The sequence below is a fragment of the Cyrtonyx montezumae genome, unplaced genomic scaffold (assembly GCF_038088225.1).
Source record: "Cyrtonyx montezumae isolate F1298 unplaced genomic scaffold, pur_monq_1.0 scaffold_29, whole genome shotgun sequence".
In the NCBI taxonomy this organism is placed as follows: Eukaryota; Metazoa; Chordata; class Aves; order Galliformes; family Odontophoridae; genus Cyrtonyx; species Cyrtonyx montezumae.
Window position 1 is genome coordinate 10065708 of NW_027072033.1, and position 21250 is coordinate 10086957.

At 38.6% G+C, this 21250-nt stretch overlaps 1 protein-coding gene across 1 annotated transcript in view; it reads right to left on the reverse strand.

The window, feature by feature from the left end:
* The window catches only part of PIGG (phosphatidylinositol glycan anchor biosynthesis class G (EMM blood group)), an 84492-nt gene that overhangs the window by 38523 nt on the left and 24719 nt on the right, over positions 1–21250 (reverse strand). Inside the window, exons 9-10 of the mRNA XM_065740667.1 lie at positions 14324–14778; positions 4485–4676 (exon numbers count right to left, since the gene is read on the reverse strand). Of these exons, the coding sequence (XP_065596739.1) occupies positions 4485–4676; positions 14324–14778 (647 nt within the window). The remainder of the gene's footprint in view (positions 1–4484; positions 4677–14323; positions 14779–21250) is intronic.

Sequence of the window (21250 nt, forward strand, 5' to 3'; positions counted from 1 at the left end):
TATAAATGTTCCACTTACACAGCATAAAGAATTTCCCTGAAAATATTCTTTAGAGTGATATAAAATGTGTATGTCAGAAAATAAATTGACTTAAATCAATTATCCTTTTAAGCTGTTCAGCAGCTTACCATTTTATCCTTACACTACTGTATATCTAACACAAACCAGCACATCTTCCCCTTATCTCATTTTCATTTTTCATTCCCTAAAAGAAATAAATACTTTATGTACTAAGTATCTAACTGCCATGTTCATTAATTACACTTATAAACTGATGTCACACTCCATTTCCAATGAAAGTCAGCTTTTGGAGAATACACAGTATCTTACAAGGGCTAGTAGGCTTAAAAACTGTGACCTGCTGTTTTAGAAGAGCAAATATACATAAGAACACACTGATAGTCATATTTTACTACATTAGTGAGATAAGCTACACATAAAAATATTCCTAAGAACCCATGTAACACACACACACACACGCATAGATAGATAGATAGATAGATAGATATAGATATAAATTTTGGAAAAAATAAAAATATACACTATATGCACACATCCACTATTTAGAATTCACTATCCTCAGGAATTATTTTTGTATGAGAGTGGTGAATGACCATAGTCTTCTACAAAGGTAATACAATTCACTCAGAATTGTAAGAATTCTTGAGTCACCTGAACTTAAGAATATATTACTTTGTAAAGCATAAAGAATTGTTTCTTCAGGGAAGAGAATAGTAAAGTTCACGGAGTCCTTGTGTTTATGGCTCATGCAGAAATTAACTGCCCTATTTCAGCATTCCTGGTAATTCTGATGCAACTTAATGGATTGACCTTTATCAAGGACTGAAGCGACACACTTAAGAGTTTTAAACTAAAAGAGGGTAGGTTTAGATCGGACATTAGAATAAATTCTTTGCAGTAACTGTGGTAAGGCATTGGCATAGGATGCCCAGAAAAGCTGTGAGTGCCCCATCCCTGTGGGTGCTCATGCCAGGTTGGATTGGGCCCTCATCTGGTGGTTGAAGCCCTGTCCATAGCACAGGGCTGGTACTGGATAGGTTTTATGGTCCCCTCCAGCCCAAATTGCTCTATGATTCCATAAACTTAAAAGCAAAATTTTAGGAAATGTTTGGATATTAGCCAATATTGAGTTAAGTGAAAAAATGAGGTTAACTGGTTCACTGAATTAAAACAAAAGAAGTTTTTGTGTTGTTTTTTTTTATCAAGAGCACTACAGTTCACATCAATATGGTATATTCACATCTTTTTTATTGCACAAACTATCATTACAAAACTGAAGTCAAAAAAATTGAAGTCTTAAAAGAATTATCCAGAGTCTCCTGGGTAAAAACAATCTGCTTCAACGAACAGCAGAGTCCAGAGCTTCTCAGTGATTCTTTCATTTCCTTGCATTTTTTTAATTTAGAGGTTATCTTAATGCAAGCTATAGAAGAAGGAACAGTTTTCAGTTGTGTCATCCACCTTTCAGCAGTTGACACATTCAGAGAAAACACTTGTTTTCAGTGAGAAAGAAAGGATATCAGAGCAGAGATTCTGTCTTAAGTAAACATGAATTAAACACGCACTGGTTATGTACAGATGAAAAAGCATCTTATACAAAGCTATCTTTCCATTTGGATCTGTCTCCACTTTATGTCACAAATATGATAAAGATACCTGCATACAAATCTGAAGGACAATCCTGGTTTTGTTCGTGATGGCATTGTAAGTAGACTTTTACCATTTATCACATGAGCCATCTAATAAGGGTGAGCTTGAATTATTATACTGACACATCAACCAACATCTGAAATTTGCTAACATGTCTACTATCTTATTTGGCATGCTGCTCTGGGAGTTATGCAGAAGACACTGCGTTCAAAGAGTTAGTGATCTTGGACAAACAATGTTTCCTCTGTTAGGTCACGTTCTTTATGTTTAAGAAGCCTGTACCTTCGTATAACTCACTCACAGGTGAAAAGTTCTGCTTCTTTCAGTAGGAATGGTTTGAGGGATAATTCTTAATTGCAATAACCATTCCAATCAGAGAGACTTATTTCATTAGATGCATATGGTGAAGAATACATAAAGACCATTGAGTCCCACCCTGAAAGCATCTTGTCTAAAGAATCACAGAAAATATAGACTACAGCATACATCTTTTCCCAAGATGTATACAACACGTCTGTAGAGTATTTGTACTCACAGAAGCACAAAGATATTTCAGTAAAAATAATAATAAAATAAACTTGTTAATTGCTCCCATATGAACAGCCACTTCATTTCAAGCTGTGCTTTAAGTACAAGACCACTGTATCTGTCAACACAGCTTTATTTTCTAAAGCTTTGTTTAATTAGTCTTGAGAGCATGTTTTATATCACTGTGTAATTAGAGACATAAACATCTGATATAATTTAAGCACATTCTCATACTCACTATTTATTTAAGATGGAATAAAAAAAAAGTCCTTTATGTTTCTTTTGTAATTAATATCATTATAATGAATACAGAATGACTGTTCTAAGAAAAGGCTTTTGTCTTAAGTATTCCTTTAATTTAACAGCATTCCATTTGTAGCTCAACTGCTGTATTTAATGTTTTGTTCCACACTGTAGGTTTTTTGTTTTTTGTTTGTTTTATTGCAACTCCAAGGACCTTACTCAAACAAAAACAAGGTTAAACACAAAAATCACACATTCTTTCACAAACACTTTCAATCACAGAGCCAAAATCCACAGTCTGAAGTTTACCACTGCGCCCAAGAGAGCTGAGGGACCTGGCAGAATTGATTGTGAAAGCTTACAGAGAATGGGAGAGGTACCTGCAGATCAGAGGAAAGCCACCATCACCCCAGTCTTCAAAAAGGGCAAGAAGGAGGACTCAGGAAACTACAGGCCAGACAGCCTCACCTCTGTTCCTGGGAAGGTGATGGAACTACTTATGCTGGATGTCATCTCAAAGTGGAGAAGGTTGTCAAGAGTAGTAGACAAGGGGAAATCATGTTTGACCATCATGGTATACTTCTATGACCAGCTGGGTAGGTGAGGGGAGAGCAGGGACTGTTGTATACCTTGACTTCAGCAAGGTTTTCAACTCTCCCATGATATCTTGTAAGTAAGCTCAGGAAGTGTGGGATAGATGAGTGGACAGTGAGGAGATCAAGACAACTGACCAGTAGAACTAAGAGCGTTGTGATCGGTGGCACAGAGTTTAGTTGGAAGCCTGTAACTAGCAGTGTGCCCCCTTGCTACAGATCACAGAGTACTGGAACAATCTGTCCAGGGAGGCTGTGGTGTTTCCTTTTTCTGGAGATATTCAAAACCTACCTGGACACTTTCCTCTGTAACCTATTGTAAGGAACCTGTTTTAGCAGGAGGTTAGACTGGATGATACCCAGAGGTACCTTCCAACCACTACAATTCTATGATTCTGTCATTACTTTCACATTCAGGAGAAAGAACATACAATGTTAACACTGGTACAGAACTGGAACTATCTTCAATATTTGGAAAGATTGAATTTATCTAAATCCATCTGCATATATTTTATAAATTATATTTGTGTTTATATGCCTTGTTAGCAAATCTGATCTATATGTCCTAAGATCTTTTCCTTCAGGACTTTTTCCATCTGCCAATCTTGTAAATTTCTGTCCCCTAATTAAAAAGCCCCAAAAGAAACCACATGTATATATATCAAATGAAAAATGAGCGTGAGAGAAAGTTTATTGTGTTCATAAGACAAAAGTTATACTTGTCTTCCACGATCCCCTCCTCCTCTTTGAATGCCCTTACCAACTCTGAAAATTGTCCACTACTCTGCTACTTATGAAAACTTAGTGCTATAAAGCCAGGTACAATCCAATGACAAAAAGCTACACAAGAAAACTAAAGTCAGTTAGTTACATTCCAGAAGTAGTCACTGGTGAAAATGCTATTAAATTCCTTACAGCTGCAGTGACTAGTTCTTTAAGAAATTTACCATCCACATAAAATTCCTCAGTATATAGCCTAGGTATCAAAAAGAATTTTGTTACAGCCATACCTTACAAAAATCCTCAACTGCAAAAGAAAGATATGAAAAAGCAACACTGTATTACTGTATAATCATCCTTTAAAACTAGAAGATAGCTAAATGAAACTTGACATGTTCTCCGCTATATGTGGCAAATCCATCCAAAACAAGAGGAGATGGTATACTTGAGGTTTCTTTCTAGCAAAAATGCAGGGAATGACTACTGGATTTTCCTCAGATTGGTTCTTATCTGACTAACTTCTAATCTGACACAGTTGCAGGTCACTTCATTAGGCTTAAAATTAAGCACACATCACAAGAACTGTGTGTCAGTCATCTACAAAACACAGTCTTATACATAAGAATTTGATTACAAATCTAAACATAACATCCCTCTCCATTCTATCCCGATACTGAAAGTGTTAACACCTTTCTAGAAATAGATGCATACATCTGTTGATTAACTTACTTTGAAATATCTTTGCTGTCATGTTGCCATGGAAATACAACATTTCCAATGGCTGCCCGGTAACTGTAGATTCCCAGGAGCCCAAGCGCCATAGCAATTTTTGAAACCAGGGAGCATCTTCTCTGAACCAGAACAAAGATCATAACTAGGGAAATTGCAGCCAAGACGGAGAGTTCAGACTTATGCTCAGAACTGCAGAAAAAGAAATATAAAAATAAAAAACCTTTAAACCACTGTAATTACTGCAAAACACATCTGACAGAGCCTTAGCTGTAGTAATTTGACTGTACTGTCAAATTAGTTATTGCACTGAGATACATCATAAATTTTCCAAGATGTATAGTAAACTATTTTAACAGTTTCATAAAACTGATTTTATTAATGAGGCATCCTATTCAAGAATGCATGCTTAGAGTGAAATTATTGTGTTCCACCATATGCTAGCTATTCTCTTAATTATATAAAAACTGAGTTGCATATTGTTTAATGAAAAGAGTCAAAGGCTTTACAACATAAATTGTCTGAAACAGCACATTTTGATTACAGTACAGCATTTCATTTTCTGGCACAAGGCGTGAAAGATTTTTACATTATGAAATTAGTATTTTCCATTTTTAAATAACTGTACATGCATTTTTTGTTTAATTTCAGACATAAAATACTCCCTAACCGTAATGATCATAAATATACTTACTTTTAAAAATATACATGAACAACATAACATGATTATTTTACATAACTACACCCCCTTGTAGTGGATCAATACATTCAAAGAATAGATAGAACTTGCATCGTGGCCAAAAGAACAGATTCAGTTTATTTATTCTCCTCCATCCTAAGTATCTAGCAGTCATTACAGACTGAAGAGCATTAAGTATGCTGCTGAAAGCTGTGTATTTAAATCTACAGTGATATCACTTAGTACTGCAAAATTCAAGGGGGTAAGGTAGAGATCTGCTTTTCATACCTACTACAGCTAGCTACCAAATTCCAGAAAGGCCTTTATAACCCGAGTTTCTAAAATCTGCCTACTGCAAATATTCTCAGCATCTCAAGCAACCCAGAAATACTAATCTTCTTTTAAGAACATTATTCAGAGTGTGAGAACCAAGTGCTCCATCTCTGTCTTCCACACTTTCAAAATGCCACAATAAAAGATCATCTATTTCAGCAAAATGACGCTAAGCCAGAGCTGCATTAATTCTGATCACATTTATAAAACTCCAGTTTTACCTTTGATTTAATTAAAATTACAGTACTTCCAATAGGTCTGCCCTCCTATATGATGGTATATATCAGGATTTTAACCAATATTTGTGACAGCTACTGTGCTTGGAAATGTCACAGATAAAAGGATACAGGGCAGAAAAACTGTTGTGTTAGTCTGCCCTGCAGGACCAAGTCAAGCACTTCAAAGAAGACTCCCAAGAGTTGCACTGTTCTCTGCAGAACAGCAGAGAAAAGCAACATGAACCAGAACATAACATGATACATAATGTGACCCTGGTGCTTTTCCTTGATAGTATTTTTCTCCTACAGGAAGACTGAATAAGGAATGAATGGACTGTTGCAGAATTCTGCTAAGACAGTGTATGCATCATTTCTTACCATCTATACATAGAGAACTAATTTAGTAACCAGTGCATCTTTTAAAATACATCACAAACGTTCATTTAAAAGAATGCTTTCAGGATGCATTTTCCTTAGCTATTTATTGCATGACAGTGAGATAAATCAAATCAGGCAAATAATTTTCCTACTTTAAAGAAGTTAATAAGCAGTGCTATATCCAAGCAAAACTTTAAATAACATCTGCCATTCCCTACACTGAACACTGGGTGAAAGGAAGGAGAAGGAGAGAGAGGGAAAGACATGACATGACATAAATTCTTAGAAAAGGCCCAATGGAAAGGAAGGGTATTCTTAAAAGACATGAGCACACCAGTTATTAGAAAAATGGCACATTCTTTACTACTAGCAGGGAGTTTATATCCAGTCTGTGTCTAAGTGTTTCATAGTTTGCTGAAGAAACAAATAAAGCAGGATTTATAGCAAGTTAATTTGGGTCTCTATAGACCACCTACACTTTCCACATTTTCCAATTAAGGTTCTTATAATTAGGCAGCTATATACACATCAAGTTAACATGTATTTTGAACGAGAACTGTAGTTGCTCAACACAGAACTCAGCCATTTAGCAAACTTCTCAATGATTTTGATGTCAACCCAAGAAACCCATGCAGAAACACGCTGCTCTAGTTCAGCTGAAATTTAGCAGTTGCCTAAGCCACAAAATGGAAATCAAAATACCAAGAGATTCAGAGACAGAAAACCTGAATTAAAAAAGCAGCTTTCTTTGTATGCACAGCCAGTGGTCTATACTTACATACTTCTAGTATCAAAGTAAAGACTGAAGACATTTCTTCAAGTTCCTTTGACCTCACTTAATTCCTTCAATCTAGTGGAGTGAAAGGAGCTGTAAATACTCACATGAATCTCATTTTAAAGCTATTTTAACTGTTTATGTCAATACTACTACCATAAAACAAAATATTTATAAATGTCTTGTTGCATGCTAGTTTTGCAGGAGAAAAGCACTTAGTGGGAAAGTTAAAAACATTATCTGAAGGAAATGTTATCATCTTCACATGCTGCTGCTTGTCAGTTTTACTGCAAGCTGATGCTGCTTCTGACTCCTTCACCCCTTCCACAGCAAGCCCTGGTAGCAGTTCTGACATCTACCAAGTATGAACTCTGACCAGGATTAAACATCTATGTGAATACTAGCTAATTTAATAGAAAACCTTACTATCACCAAATTTAGGAACTGCTGTTCTCTTTGCTTCACCTACTGTATGTTTTTCTGCTGTGCTTTTTCAAACTGAAGTGTATTTTTTCTTTCCAGCAGGTTTTGCAGAATCTCTAAGTAAATATAAAAAAATACCTCCCTAATTTCTGCACTATTCAATGTATGCTTAACGGATAAATTCAACACGCTACAGGTAAACTGATTTCAGAAGCTATGCTCCTGACATATTTCTATGCACAAATCTTTACAATAATCTTTTTGTCTCTAATGAATGGTCAGCCCATTATGGAATGTCCAAATAAGCAAAACATTAGTTTGAGCGTGACAACAGACAAATAAAGGGTCGATACAGGCAGAAAAAAAAATAAAGAGAAAAGACTGTTCATCAGTTTACCTTAAAAACAAAAAGTTTGAGCAGCTGTAACTCAAACTAGCAAGTACACATGATCTGAGTAAGGTTCTGATTTCAAATTACTAAAAAATATGCTATTAAGATACAACTATGCAAATTAAACACATACTAAAAATAGAATAACAATCAACCTTACAGGCTTACAATGCATTCTGGGAAGAGAAATAAATGGTTTATGCAACTCAGCCTATCACTAACTTTTATGCTACAAAGGAAATACATCATCTCAATTCTGATCAAAACTCTAGGGAAACAGACACCTCTACCAATCTGCTCCCTTGTGAAAGAGAAGCAACAAAGACACTAAAACCTGTAACCAAAGGAAATGCAAGCATGCTAACCTAATAGGAGTTTGGACACTCACAAACTAGAGGATGTGCAGAGATTTAGTTGATTCATTGACTAATTTTTTGGAAGCTCATTCAGTGAGGCCTTTCAGGCCCATGACAGAACTAACCCCACCCAGATATATCACTTATGTCCAAAAACTGTGCACTTAATGCTGCTTGCTGTTAGTGTTAACTTTTAACCATATAAAGCAACTTCAGTATGTGTTAGCATGATGATGAATATTATATCCTCTTTTTAGGCTAAAACTGCTCCTGTAATTTATGTGAGGATAAAGTTTCACAGCAGCCTCAGCCAATTTACACCAAGATTCTGATTTATGGTGCTTTCTGAACACTGCAGAAGCTGTTACGTTAGTGAAAGGAAGAAGGCAGAAATGTGGCCGCTCCAATTACACACTTAGACTACTACAGTACTGCACCCTGGACATAGTTTGCTATTTATTTTTTTTTTAAGACTGAAAAAGTAGAAGCTTGAGAATCATTAATTTTTTCTCATCCAGATTTGACAGACAAGTTGGGTTTTATAAGCAATGTTTGACAATAATGGAAAGGAAAAAAATGTTTATGCATGCTGCATTTCAGAAGATGCAGATACTTCTGTTTTGTTTTTTTTTCCAAATGAATTTGAGCAGCAACAGTGCTGACTTTCACACTCGTTCTTTCCATTACTAGTCCATGTAGTCTAGCAGAAAATTTGCCAGTTAAGTTGCATGGTAAACCAGAAAAGGGCACGATCCACCTCATCTGAAATATCTGAGATATTTTTCCAGCCATACCAGTTCAATGAGCTACTTCTCCATATTGACAAAGCAACAGCTGAGCTGTTAAAAAACAAGACCCGTGATTGGAAATGCATGACAATAGGTGCATTGCCTAGTAAAGTAACAGCTCTTCTAATATACCATTATTACCAAACAAGCAATTATAGCCTATAGCTATAGTTGTAGGACCTTTTCTCTTCTACTTGCTCCAAGATCAAAGTAAATACACCTAAATGATGGAATGCAGCTGTCTCATGGAATGTACCTGTCTCAAAGGTGGAAATGAATCCTAGCACAGGAGCTAGCTGGACTCATTGAGAGAGCTTTAAACTAGCTGTGAAGGGGAAAGGGGATAAAACAGGGCTCTCCAGTAAAGAGCCTAAGGAGGCTGTGCTGGAGAAAGGGGTGAGGCAGATGTCTCAGCTGAAGTGCATCTACACCAATGCACGCAGCATGGGCAATAAACAAGAAGAGCGTGAAGCCATTGCAAGGCAGGCTAACTACGACCTTGTGGCTATTACAGAAACATGGTGGGACCTCTCCCATGACTGGAATAATGGGATTGACGGCTACAAGCTCTTCAGAAGGGATAGATAGGGAAGAAAGGGTGGTGGCATAGCTCTCTATATCAAAGAGTGTTTTGATGTTGAAGAGCTTGAGGTTGGAAATGATAAAGTAGAGTCTCTATGGATAAGGATCAGGGGGATGGTCTTTAGGAGTGACATTGTGGTGGGGGTCTGTTATAGACCGCCTAGTCAGGATGAAGAAATAGACGAGGTGTTCTACAAACAACATGTACATGTTGCACGATGGCCAGCACTCGTTCTCATGGGGGACTTCAACTTCCCTGACATATGCTGGAAATATAATACTGCGCAGAGGAAGCAGTCCATGAGATTTCTAGAATGTGTGGATGATTGCTTCCTGACACAGCTGGTGCAAGAGCCTACCAGGGGAGATGCCTTGCTAGACCTACTTTTCACTAACAGGGAAGGACTAGTAGGAGATGTGAAGGTTGGAGATTGTCTTGGCCAGAGTGACCATGAAATGGTGGAGTTTGCTATTCTGGGTGACGTCAAGAGGATGACTAGCAAAACTGCTACCTTGGACTTCTGGAGGGCAGACTTTGACCTATTCAGGATGCTTGTTGCAAGGGTCCCTTGGGACTTGCTCCTGAGGGGTAAACGGGTCCAGGAAGCCTGGATGCTCCTCAAGATGGAAATCTTATAGGCACAGGAGCAGGCTGTCCCAGAGTCCTGTAAGTCGAGCCGGAGGAGAAAAAGACCAGTGTGGATGAACCGGGAACTTTTGTTGAGACTCCGAGAGAAAAAGAGAGTCTATGTCCTCTGGAAGATGGGACAGGCTACTTGGGGAGACTACAGAGAACTGGCCAAGATTTGCAGGCAGAAAGTTAGAAATGCTAAAGCCCAGCTTGAACTTAGCTACTGCTGTAAAGGAGAATAGGAAACCCTTTTACAAATATATTAACAGCAAGAGAAAAACTAAGGAAAATTTCTCTCCTTTACTGGACGAGGCAGGGAATGTAACCACAGATGATAAGGAAAGGGCTGAGGTTCTCAATGCCTTCTTCACATCTGTCTTTAATAGACAGAGCAGTTGACCACAGGGTACTTGCCCTGACCTGGAAGTCCAGGACGGGGCGCATAATGCACCCCCTGTGATCCAAGCAGAGACAGTCAGAGATCTTCTCCTCCATCTGAACTGCCACAAGTCCATGGGACCAGATGGGATCCACCCAAGGGTGCTGAGGGAGCTGGCAGAGGTGATTGCCGAGCCACTTTCTGCCATCTATCAGAATTCCTGGTTATCTGGAGAGGTCCCACAAGATTGGAGGCTTGCCAATGTGATCCCATCTACAAGAAAAGCCGTAAGGAAGACCCAGGGAACTACAGGCCTGTCAGCCTGACCTCGGTATCAGGGAAAGTTATGGAGCAGATGCTCTTGAGGGAGATCACACAACACGTGCATGGCAACTAGGGGATCACGCCCAGCCAGCACGGGTTCACAAAGGGCAGGTTGTGCTAGTCCAACCTCATCTCCTTCTATGACTGGGTGACCAGACTGGTAGATGAGGGGAAGGCTGTTGATGTAGTCTACTTGGACTTCAGCAAGGCCTTTGACACCGTCTCCCACAGTATTCTCCCGAGGAAACTGGCAGCCCGTGGTGTGGACAGGTTCACTCTTCTCTGGGTGGAGAACTGGCTGGCGGGCCGTGCCCAGAGGGTAGTGGTTAATGTAGTTAAGTCCAGCTGGCATCCCGTTACGAGTGGTGTCCCCCAAGGGTCACTTTCGGGGCCCATCTTGTTTAATATCTTCATTGATGACCTAGATGAGGGAATTGAGTGTACCCTCAGTAAGTTTGCAGATGACACCAAGCTGGGAGGGTGTGTCAATCTGCCTGAGGGTAGGGAGGCCCTTCAGAGGGATCTGGATAGGCTGAATAGCTGGGATGAGCTCAATGGGATGAGGTTCAGTAAGACCAAGTGGCCACAATAACCCCATGCAATGCTATAGGCTTGGGGCAGAATGGCTTGAAGAATGTAGAAAGGAAAAGGACCTCGGGGTCTTGGTTGATGCTCGGGCTTAACATGAGCCGGCAGTGTGCCCAGGTGGCCAAGAAAGCCAACAGCATCCTGGCCTGTATTAGAAATAGTGTAGCCAGCAGGAGCAGGGAGGTGATCATCCCCCTGTACTCAGCTCTGGTGAGGCCGCACCTCGAGTACTGTGTTCAGTTTTGGGCCCCTCACTACAAGAAGGACATTGAGGCCCTGGAGCGTGTTCAGAGAAGGGCAACAAAACTGGTGAGGGGTCTGGAGCACAAGTCTTATGAGGAGCGGCTGAGGGAGCTGGGATTGTTTAGTCTGGAGAAGAGGAGGCTCAGAGGCGACCTTACTGCACTCTACCACTTCCTGAAGGGGGGCTGTGGTGAGGAGGGGGTGGGCCTCTTCTCCCTGATAAATAATGACAGGACGAGAGGGAATGGCCTCAAGTTGTGCCGGGGAAGATTTAGATTAGACCTGAGGAAACATTTTTTCTCTGAAAGAGTGGTCAGGCACTGGAATGGCCTGCCTAGGGAGGTGGTTGAGGCACCATCCCTAGCACTGTTCAAGAAGTGTTTAGATGAGGTGCTAAGGGATTTGATTTAGTAGTTCAGTGGGTAGGGATGGTGATAGGAGGATGGTTGGACTAGATGATCTTGTAGGTCCTTTCCAACCTTATGAACCTATGAACCTAAATATGAAGCTATAATTTGTAGGGAAACAAGAAGTTCACCAGTACGTTTCAGTTTTGATATGTAACTGCCAGCACTTCAGCTCTTCTCACCAAGGAGGTATACAGCTTTAATTACATGATTGTTATAGCTCTATGAAGGGTAATTGTTAATGAACCTGATAGAATTCTGCGATGACTAGCTCATTGAAGAGTGCAGTACAGGCAAGGATGTTTACGGGAACATTAACAAGGCTTTTACTTCTCCTACACAGGAAGGAGACCCTCACCAGAAAATTGATGCAGTCCAGATCAGGTAAGTGGACAGAGTGGACTGAAAACTGGCTGAGCTGCCCAGTGGTCAGCATTCTCATCAGCAGCACAAACTCTACCTGGAGACCACTCACAAGCATGCAACCCCAGGGCTTCACACTGGAGCCATCTTCCTTAATGCCCTCGAGGATGGCAAAGAATTCAAGTTTGCCAATGCAAATAATGCAAAACTGAAAGATTAGCTGGAATACTAGATTGCTGAGTGCCATTTAGAGAGACTTCAACAGGATGGATAAGTAGGCCATCAGAAATCTCAACAAGTAGGAGCGCAAATTTAAATTCATAGTAGGAAAAATGAAACAATACTCCTTCTCCTAACCCTCCTACACAAAAGAAAAAACAGTCTAAGACAAAAGGGGTGTAGACAACCACCAGCCTAGTAACAGTATTAGAGCTGAGCTTAAAGGATTTTCCAGTTTTTGTTATTATTCAGGAAGCCCTAGAAGCATCTGATCTAGCTGCAGACTACATTCTTCCTCTGGTGCTCCCAAGTCCCCACTACAGTAGGGTTTGCTGCTCTACACAGGCGCACTTAGCACCAGAAAGTAGGAAGTGGCGAGAAGAAGGTGCACTTAACCAGTACAGGACCTTTGGTGTTAAGTCCACAATGTTTAGAAGGCTAGTAATATTTCCAAGTATCAGTAACCATTACTGGGGGACAATAGCAGCAATAGCACATCTCTGATATTAATGCAGTTTTTTTTAGCTGCAAGAATATCAAGTCTTCCTCCATGGCAGAATGGAGCTTGAAGAAGGTGTCTGGACCAGAAAGTTATGTGACAACTAAATCTTTGGAAGAAACTGAAGGTTAACCTTAAAAAGAAACAAAAACAAAAAAATCCTCCCAAGTTGCACTGAATCATGGTTAATCCTGTATTTACCATAGGACTGGTCACATAGTGACTTACATCACACTGAAGGAGTTTTCTGTGACTAGCTCTGCATATAACACTCCTTCCTCAATTCCTTACCTCACTACAAGAGGAGGTATGGCGAAAAGCTCTGGTAATGCAATAAACTTCTTCCTAAGCCCTGTCTTTCAGCACTCACACCTGTCACAGCAATTGGCATTCTACCTGTGAGGCTGCCAGTATGTAACGAGTCTCATATTGGTTGATTTACTCATGTCTCTATCAACAAATGATAAATGACATTTCATCAACACATTGTAAGATACTGGCAAGAAATCTTTTTATCTTACAAAAAGCCTCCCCATCTGCTGTCTGCAAAACACTGACGAGTCAGTTGCAAGGTGCTGCAATTCCATCTACCAGGCAACATCCCAAAAGCAATTCCAGTATCAAGTACTTTCTATCACTGAATAGTGGCAGTTGTTCTTCACAATACTAAAAGGTAGAAGAAGTAAAAGCTTTTCTCTATTGCACTTCAAGTTTTAAGAAATTCCCTTTATTCTTTCAGTTTTCCACCCACACATTAAATGACTGTGACAGACAAGGAAAAACTTTGTGCAGCACGTTTATCTACAACTTAATGAAATTTGGAATTGAAGAGAACCTCGTTCTTTAAAATTACAAGTTTAATTCTATTAAGTGTTTTTTTAATTTCCCAAACCAGCCTCTGTTGACTTATGCACAGAAAATGTTTCCTTTTTGCCTCTGATAATCCTATCGTGTATAACTGATATTAATTAGGAAAGTCATGGTGCAGGGCTAAGATTATAACCTATATAACTATAATTATAAAACCTATATAACTATAACTATATAAGATAGTACATGAGGAATTACTCATGCACTGAAAAATTTCTTATGTTGCTTCACTGTTTACTCCCTTCGTATTTACAGCAATTTCTAATACAGAGATTGTATAGAAATGTTCACATACCTAAAAAAAACCAACAAAACCTTCTAAATTAAAAATAATAATAATAATAATAAAAATTTACTTCACAAAGGAAGTATGAAAATATATCAGTCACCCACCTTGTTAACCAGTGTCCAAAATCTGGCCGATGAGCCCACTGGACTCCTGTCTGATTCAAGGACCGAAGGAGTCGACAGCAAATAAGAATAATCCATGGACTTGCTAAGCTTATCCACCTATCTGATCCTTTTATGAATTCGGCTGAAGATGTAGCCTTGCCTAGTTTTGAATCACTTGCTGCTGGTATATCTATTTTCTTGCATTCTGAGGCGACTCCAATACCATCAAAATTTTGTGTCACAGTGGTGCCAAGCTGAAGGTTGCATTCTTTCAGAAGAAAATGATTTCTACAAAGTTCCTGACACAGAGCCAAACAAAGGGTATTAATAAGAAAATACCAGGTTTGATGTTCTTCTTCTATAAAACTGCTTGCTCCCAAACTCAAAACATGACCAATTGTTCCAGCCAGGATCAGTACATCTACTTCTGACCAGCCGGAACTGGCAAGAGGATTCTGCAAATGAAAAAAATTCAACAGTGGTAAAAACATATAAAAAGTTGTTTAAGCATTAAGCATAAGTGTGTTAACTGCAATATCCTACAAATAAACGAAATAAACTAGGAGACAAGTTATTTCTACCTTGACAAATCGTACAAATTTATGAAGGGTTCATTTTACTGTTGCCTATTAGCATTACAGCAGAATATTGTTGTTTAAGTTGGCATTCTGTTTAACCTTAAAAAGAAAATTCAGTTACAACTAAACAGATTCAAATTCCTTACCATCCTGTGACAAAAAAGCTGAAGCAAGTTATTTCCCTGACAATGTAAAAATGGAAGTCTTGCAGAAATCAAACTTGAGATGCAAATAAGTTTTCTGATTGGTTAAGTCCATGATGTCCTCGACTCACAATAGTGACAGCTTTCACTACTCTAATTAAGAATTTACTTGCAGACAATTTAATCTATGTCTTATCCCTGCTTATCTTGAAATGTGTCTATCATCATAGAATATCTTATTGAGCTATAATCTACTTCATATGTGGTTCATATGTGGATATCTAAAAAAAAACACTAACAAAAAACCCACCAGAGTTCTTGGTCAAAAGCCTCCATTAGTTCAAGTTCTTGCTCACACCTGCTACTACAAAGTACTCCATCATCACTGCCCTCAATTATATAGCTAAAAAGTGAGTGTAAGGGAATGGGAAATGTGGGAACATCTGGTTCACTGGAGTCATCAGATTAAAGACCATCTCACCTTATAAGAAAGAGGAAATAAAAGGGAAAGCCATTAACAAAACACACAGAGACAGAAATCTGATGAGTAAGCACTAAGTGAGACAGTAAAGGCAACTATAACTCTTCAGCCATTAACTGATAGGCCTTTAAGAAAACACAGGCAGAGATCTGAAGAGAATCAGTGTGGACTTTGTAACTGATACAGGGAAATAAGCGTACACCAGTATGATGAGCATCAGAGGGGGCCCACGGAGATATGCATTCTTACTATTAACAGATGCTTCAGGAATTTGTCAAGGCTAGCAAAGATGGGGATGCAGAGGAACAGACTGAAAGGAGGAGAAGGAAAGATAAAAGGGGCCAGTCATATCAGAACAGGAGCCTGCCAGCCACCTCTGACAGCCCTATGCCTGACTGCTGCAGTCTGCTATATTTTGCCGAAGGTCCTCTTATCTGCCTTCCTGTGCACCCTCCATCAACACACAGTTTGTGGGCCTTGTGTCAGCAACTGGAAGGACTGGTACATGTACGGCTATGTGAGAGGCCAAAGGGATGGAGGGATATCAGTGTGTTTATCTTTCCTTCTGCTAAATTTAATCTGCTGCATTATGAGAGTCTGTGTCTAATTTGATAGAAAATCCCAAGCCAAACTAGATGAGCAGGAGGAAAACCTGTCTCTCAGAAGATTTGAAATCTGAGCTGGAGGCTGGTATGAGAACTTGGGCATGGTTCCAACAGAAAGGAAGAATAAATGCCCAAGCCAGAGGCGTTCAAAAAGATCTTTGTTAGTAAAGTTACGTATCCATGAGGCATTCTGAAAAATGCCAATATCATCAAGGTCAAAAAATATCATTTACCATTTTACATTCTCATTAATCTTTCCTCTGTGAGAGGATATCAAGCAGTGTATCTTATGCTGTTATTACAAATGCCTGGTAAACAAAGGACAAATCCAAACCACAGTATGCCCTTTTCACTTCAGAACGAAGATCTCTGACATCACTTTCACATTAACCTCAAGTACATACTTCAACCACTTTGTTGACCTTACAAATATACTTAAAAAAAAAAATACTTGAATATTCACAGAGATTAATTGCACACAGAACATACAGATGAACCCAACATACCACAATTTCTGAACTGTTTACATCATTTACATTACAATAGTACAGAAACTCATTAAACTGGGAGCAGGTAACAAGAAAGAGGGTATAAACACACTAAAAATCCTCAATATCTAGATGCAATTCTTAAACCTCGCTTATGCTTATGTTTTATAGCTTTGTTTTTTGTTCAGTAATCAAGAACATGCATCATGGAGAGGACAACAAGCATGCTTAACCTAAGAAGCTCATTAATACTTGATTTTGCTTTGAGGAAAACAACTTCAGGTTGGATATGAAGAAAAATTTTTTTCTCAGAAAGAGTAGAGAGGCATTTGAACAGGCTGCCCAGGGAGGTGGTGGAGTTACTGTTCCGAGAGATATTCAAGACATGGCACTGAGGGATATGGTTAATGGGCATGATGGGGATTGGTTGATGGTTGGACTAGATATCTTACTGATCTTTTCCAACCTTAATGACTCTGTACTTCATCTATGAACTCCTCAACTAATGAGAATGAACCAGTCTTCAATACCATTCGTCTCTTTTATAAGACATAAAACAAAATCTACATAAGGATTGCTGTGTTGTACTGGGTAGTTCTCAGCACCAACAGGAAAACAAGTTTTTCTTTGTCAGAACAGTAGGCTCATACACTGAAAAGAAAATGATGCATTATCAACAGGAAAATGCAGCAACATCATAAAAATTACGGTATTAGTGAGAAATGTCCGTGTCAGAAGTCCACATTTTATGCCTGACTAAAAAATACACTCCTACATTCACATAAAAAGGTTAAGTCCAACAGCATTTATTGATAAGTCACACTTCAGGCCAGAGTTAATCACCTGAGCAAATCTGTGCAAGCTGAAAAACTATCCTGCAAATCATACTGAGTCTTAATGGTCTAAGAAATACTGAAAATGTCTTTACTGAGGTTTTCTAAATTTACAAGGTAATCCCTCAAATGAGCTGTGACATGTGAGGAACTATCATTAAGGGTTTTTGTTGTTAGCTTCTATTTTTTTTTATGTAGACTATCCTTAGATTACCTGGACTGTGCTTACTTTCTAGTCCTGTTCTACAGGCACATAAATGTAGGTCCAACTTTATATACACTACTCTCAGCTCCTAATTGCTGAACACCTTCATCTCTCAGGAACCCAGCAGGTACTCTAGATAGCAAAAAAAAAAAAAAAAAAAAAAGACTCACACCACTGTCCCAGTACACAAATTTAGTACAGGTTTTCAATTTAAACCTCTCATGTGCCAAGCTATGATAGCTTTAATATTTGACATACAGGCATTAGTAACTAAATAATACAGAAACAGATGTCTGAATATCTTTTGCCAGCCTGCACAGGAGCCAATAAACAATGGAATATATGCACCCCTGTACATGGAAATCAAATTTTCTTTACTTATAAATAAAACCTCAGGTAAATAACCTTCCAGGTCCAATTCCAGTTATGTACTTTCTGTTCAGTTGATAGTAAAAACCTTCTTTTCACAATAGTTAACTTTCCACATTTCACCATGCCTGAGAAATACTAAAATCAGTTTCTAGATGTGGAACATTTTATTTTTCATATCCACCATCACCCAAAATTTAAACACTCATCATTTAACTCACTGCGGATACTTGAACTATCTGCATTCAGTCTTGTTTTCTAATAATGACTTCCCCACAGGCCACATTTGCTCCTGATATGCTTTCATAGCAGTCTGGGGTCATTCTTAAGAGCTACCCAGACATGATATCATCTAATCACACTTTTTCTCCTCCTCATATATATATATTTTTATATATATATATATTTTTTTAATGAAATATATTTTTAGGTATGATTGAATAAAATATTTTACCTTTCAAGTCAGTAGGCAATAGTGCACAGAGGAAGGAAAAAAAACATTCTAAAATGAACACAGTACTTTAAAATAAAAGGGAACATTTTGTTTAAGTAATGAAAAAATGTTACAACAGTGCACAATACAGCTTTTCAGAACTGTATCTGACAAGTTTAACTTATGGGTTCTATTTTCGTAAAACTACTGATGCCGATTTCTATCAGAAATAGGAAAAAATTATATTTTTAAGCAGTAGTAAATACTGTACTTAAAAACTGCTGTGCAATTAGAGTAATCCTGTGAGGAAGTTAACATTTTTAGATACCCTATACTACTCATAAATGGCTGCAGAATTATTTAAAGCCTTAAGTGTCATTAAAAGAAGTGACTAGTGCTGCTAGAAACATAGTAATCAGAACCTATAAATAACTGTCAGGAAGCAGATGCTACCACTGCCTGCACTGGGCTTCAGAAAATTCATGAACTTGGTAATCAGTTTCTATATTCAGTTACAGTGGAAAAAAAAAAAAGAGCATTACAAATGAGATGCACTTTAAAAAATCTTTAGATGTGAACGGAAACAATTTAAAGAAAAAAAAAAAGCTCTGAAGTCATTAACAGCACAACTGTTAATTGCTTTTAAAATACCTGCAGTTTACCATATAGCATGAGCTTAGAAAATGCTTTTAGCATTCTCAAATGGCAAGACCCTGACTTAGTATTTCTTCTGACATCTGAAAAGCAGGATTTCATAACTGTTTCAAATGCGGAAAACACATGTGGATTGACACTATGGAGGTGCACAGATCATGGACACTTGGATTCAGACATATTTTAGCATAAATTACTCCTAAATATAATAGAAGAAATTCAAGATTGACAGACTATATACAGACAATCAGTTTCTACCCTGAAGTCTAAGTATTCTGCTGGAAAAAAGGATGGAAAATGGGACACAACTGTGCATGTGTTTTACTGATTGCCCTCCAATTACATGTCACTAATCTCTCACAATCTTAGTCACAACAGAGGCAACACCGGATTATTCTTTGCTCCCTTTCACATTCCCCAGGCTCTATCTTTGTATAAAGAACTACCTGCAAGAAGCCACCAGCATCTTTCCAACAGCTCCGAAATTGGAAAAATGTAAATCAAATAAAGGGTCACTGCTTTTACAGATTGGGAATGGAGACAATTACTAACCAAACATGCAACGTATTTTAAACTTGCTCTGGGACGTTAACAGGGATAGAAAAGCTTATTTGACTATGAGATGAGATATGAATCCACTAATCCAGACATTTATGGAGTGGGATGAAGATGGGTTGATGAAAAACAACTTCCAAGGTCTGCCTTCATAAGACATATTTCAGCTTCCCAGATCTTCAAAAATGCCCTATGTAGAAAAAACATAGCCCCAGTACTTTTTACCTGCATCTCCTCTCATCTGGGGGTGAGGGAGATCTCGAAAACTGCTGAAAAATCTCGTCATTCATTTCTTATCAGTTTGAAGCAGCTGATCTTATGCTGGTATGTGCTGATCTTCCACTTAGGTAAGACAGCAGAAAATGTGTATGATTCACGATGCACCAATTTCACACATTCCCTGACCTTTCCAGTCTAAGAAAGAAGTATTTGAGTAGATAGATGTTCTTTTACAGCCAAATGCAGGTATTTTCCAAGGTGAGAGAAAAATAAGCATCCTCATGTCCAAAAGACACTATACAATCACTTTCCTAAAATGACACAAGTGTTATAGCCAGTGACATCAGTTTTTACACATGAATAAATTTCTTCCCACTTCCTAAGTTCCAGATGAGCCTGAACAACTGGTACCACAGAGGAAAAGCAGACAAGCTGCTGCTGAATCCTCCATCTTAAAGGAAAAAAGTATAGGGCTTACAGTTCTACATCATCCAAGGAGAAAGCTCCAGATGATGTGCTTTCTTATAAGCAGAATGTAGGGTGCTGGAGGCAAAGACACAGAACTAGAAATAATATCTAGCATATTGCATCCAATCTATTTTTGCTCAATTGGTTCTCAGACAGATGTAACAAGAAAATCAGGATAGGGAACGAAGGCAACTGAAATAGAAAGAATGGATAAATGCTTTTCACACATACCTCATGTGTTCCTTGACAGAATTATTTGTGTCCTTTAGGGTGGTAACAATTAGTTTGTTTCCTAAGGAAAACCATTCAATCCACCTTTGAATACTACGGGGCATTTTGCAGCTTTTTCTGTGATCACTGACAGAGAAGTTTTATTAGCAGTGTATAAGCCACCTGCAGGAAGTTCATCAGCAGCTGCCTCTCATCAGCAAGGATGTAAATGTGCCAAGAACAGATGGGGATGATACCCTAAGACTCATGCCAAACTGAAAACACAGAGCTCATATCTGTAAAGCAGTATATGGTAAGAACCTATTCTAAATTTATCACTGAAAGAAAAACTGATCCATGCTGAGGAAGGAGAAAAGACTATGCCTTGACCCTTCCATCCAGATTCCCTGAAGAACTACCACAGTCTGGGAAGCCTCAAAATTTCTGAGTCAAAGCTCACTCAAAGGAGGACTAAATGACTTTTCTAAAGTTTTCTGGGTTACACCAAATAGCAAAAGGCTAACAGGGGTGAAAGACCTACACTGTATACACATACTCTTTGATCAACTCAATGCGTTGTTCATTCTGGCACAAGTGTTTGGATGTGTGAAGCTGAAGATCTTACTCTGGCATTCAAGAGACATCATGGTTTACAGTTCACAAGTGTTTTTTTAGAAAGGAGCCCT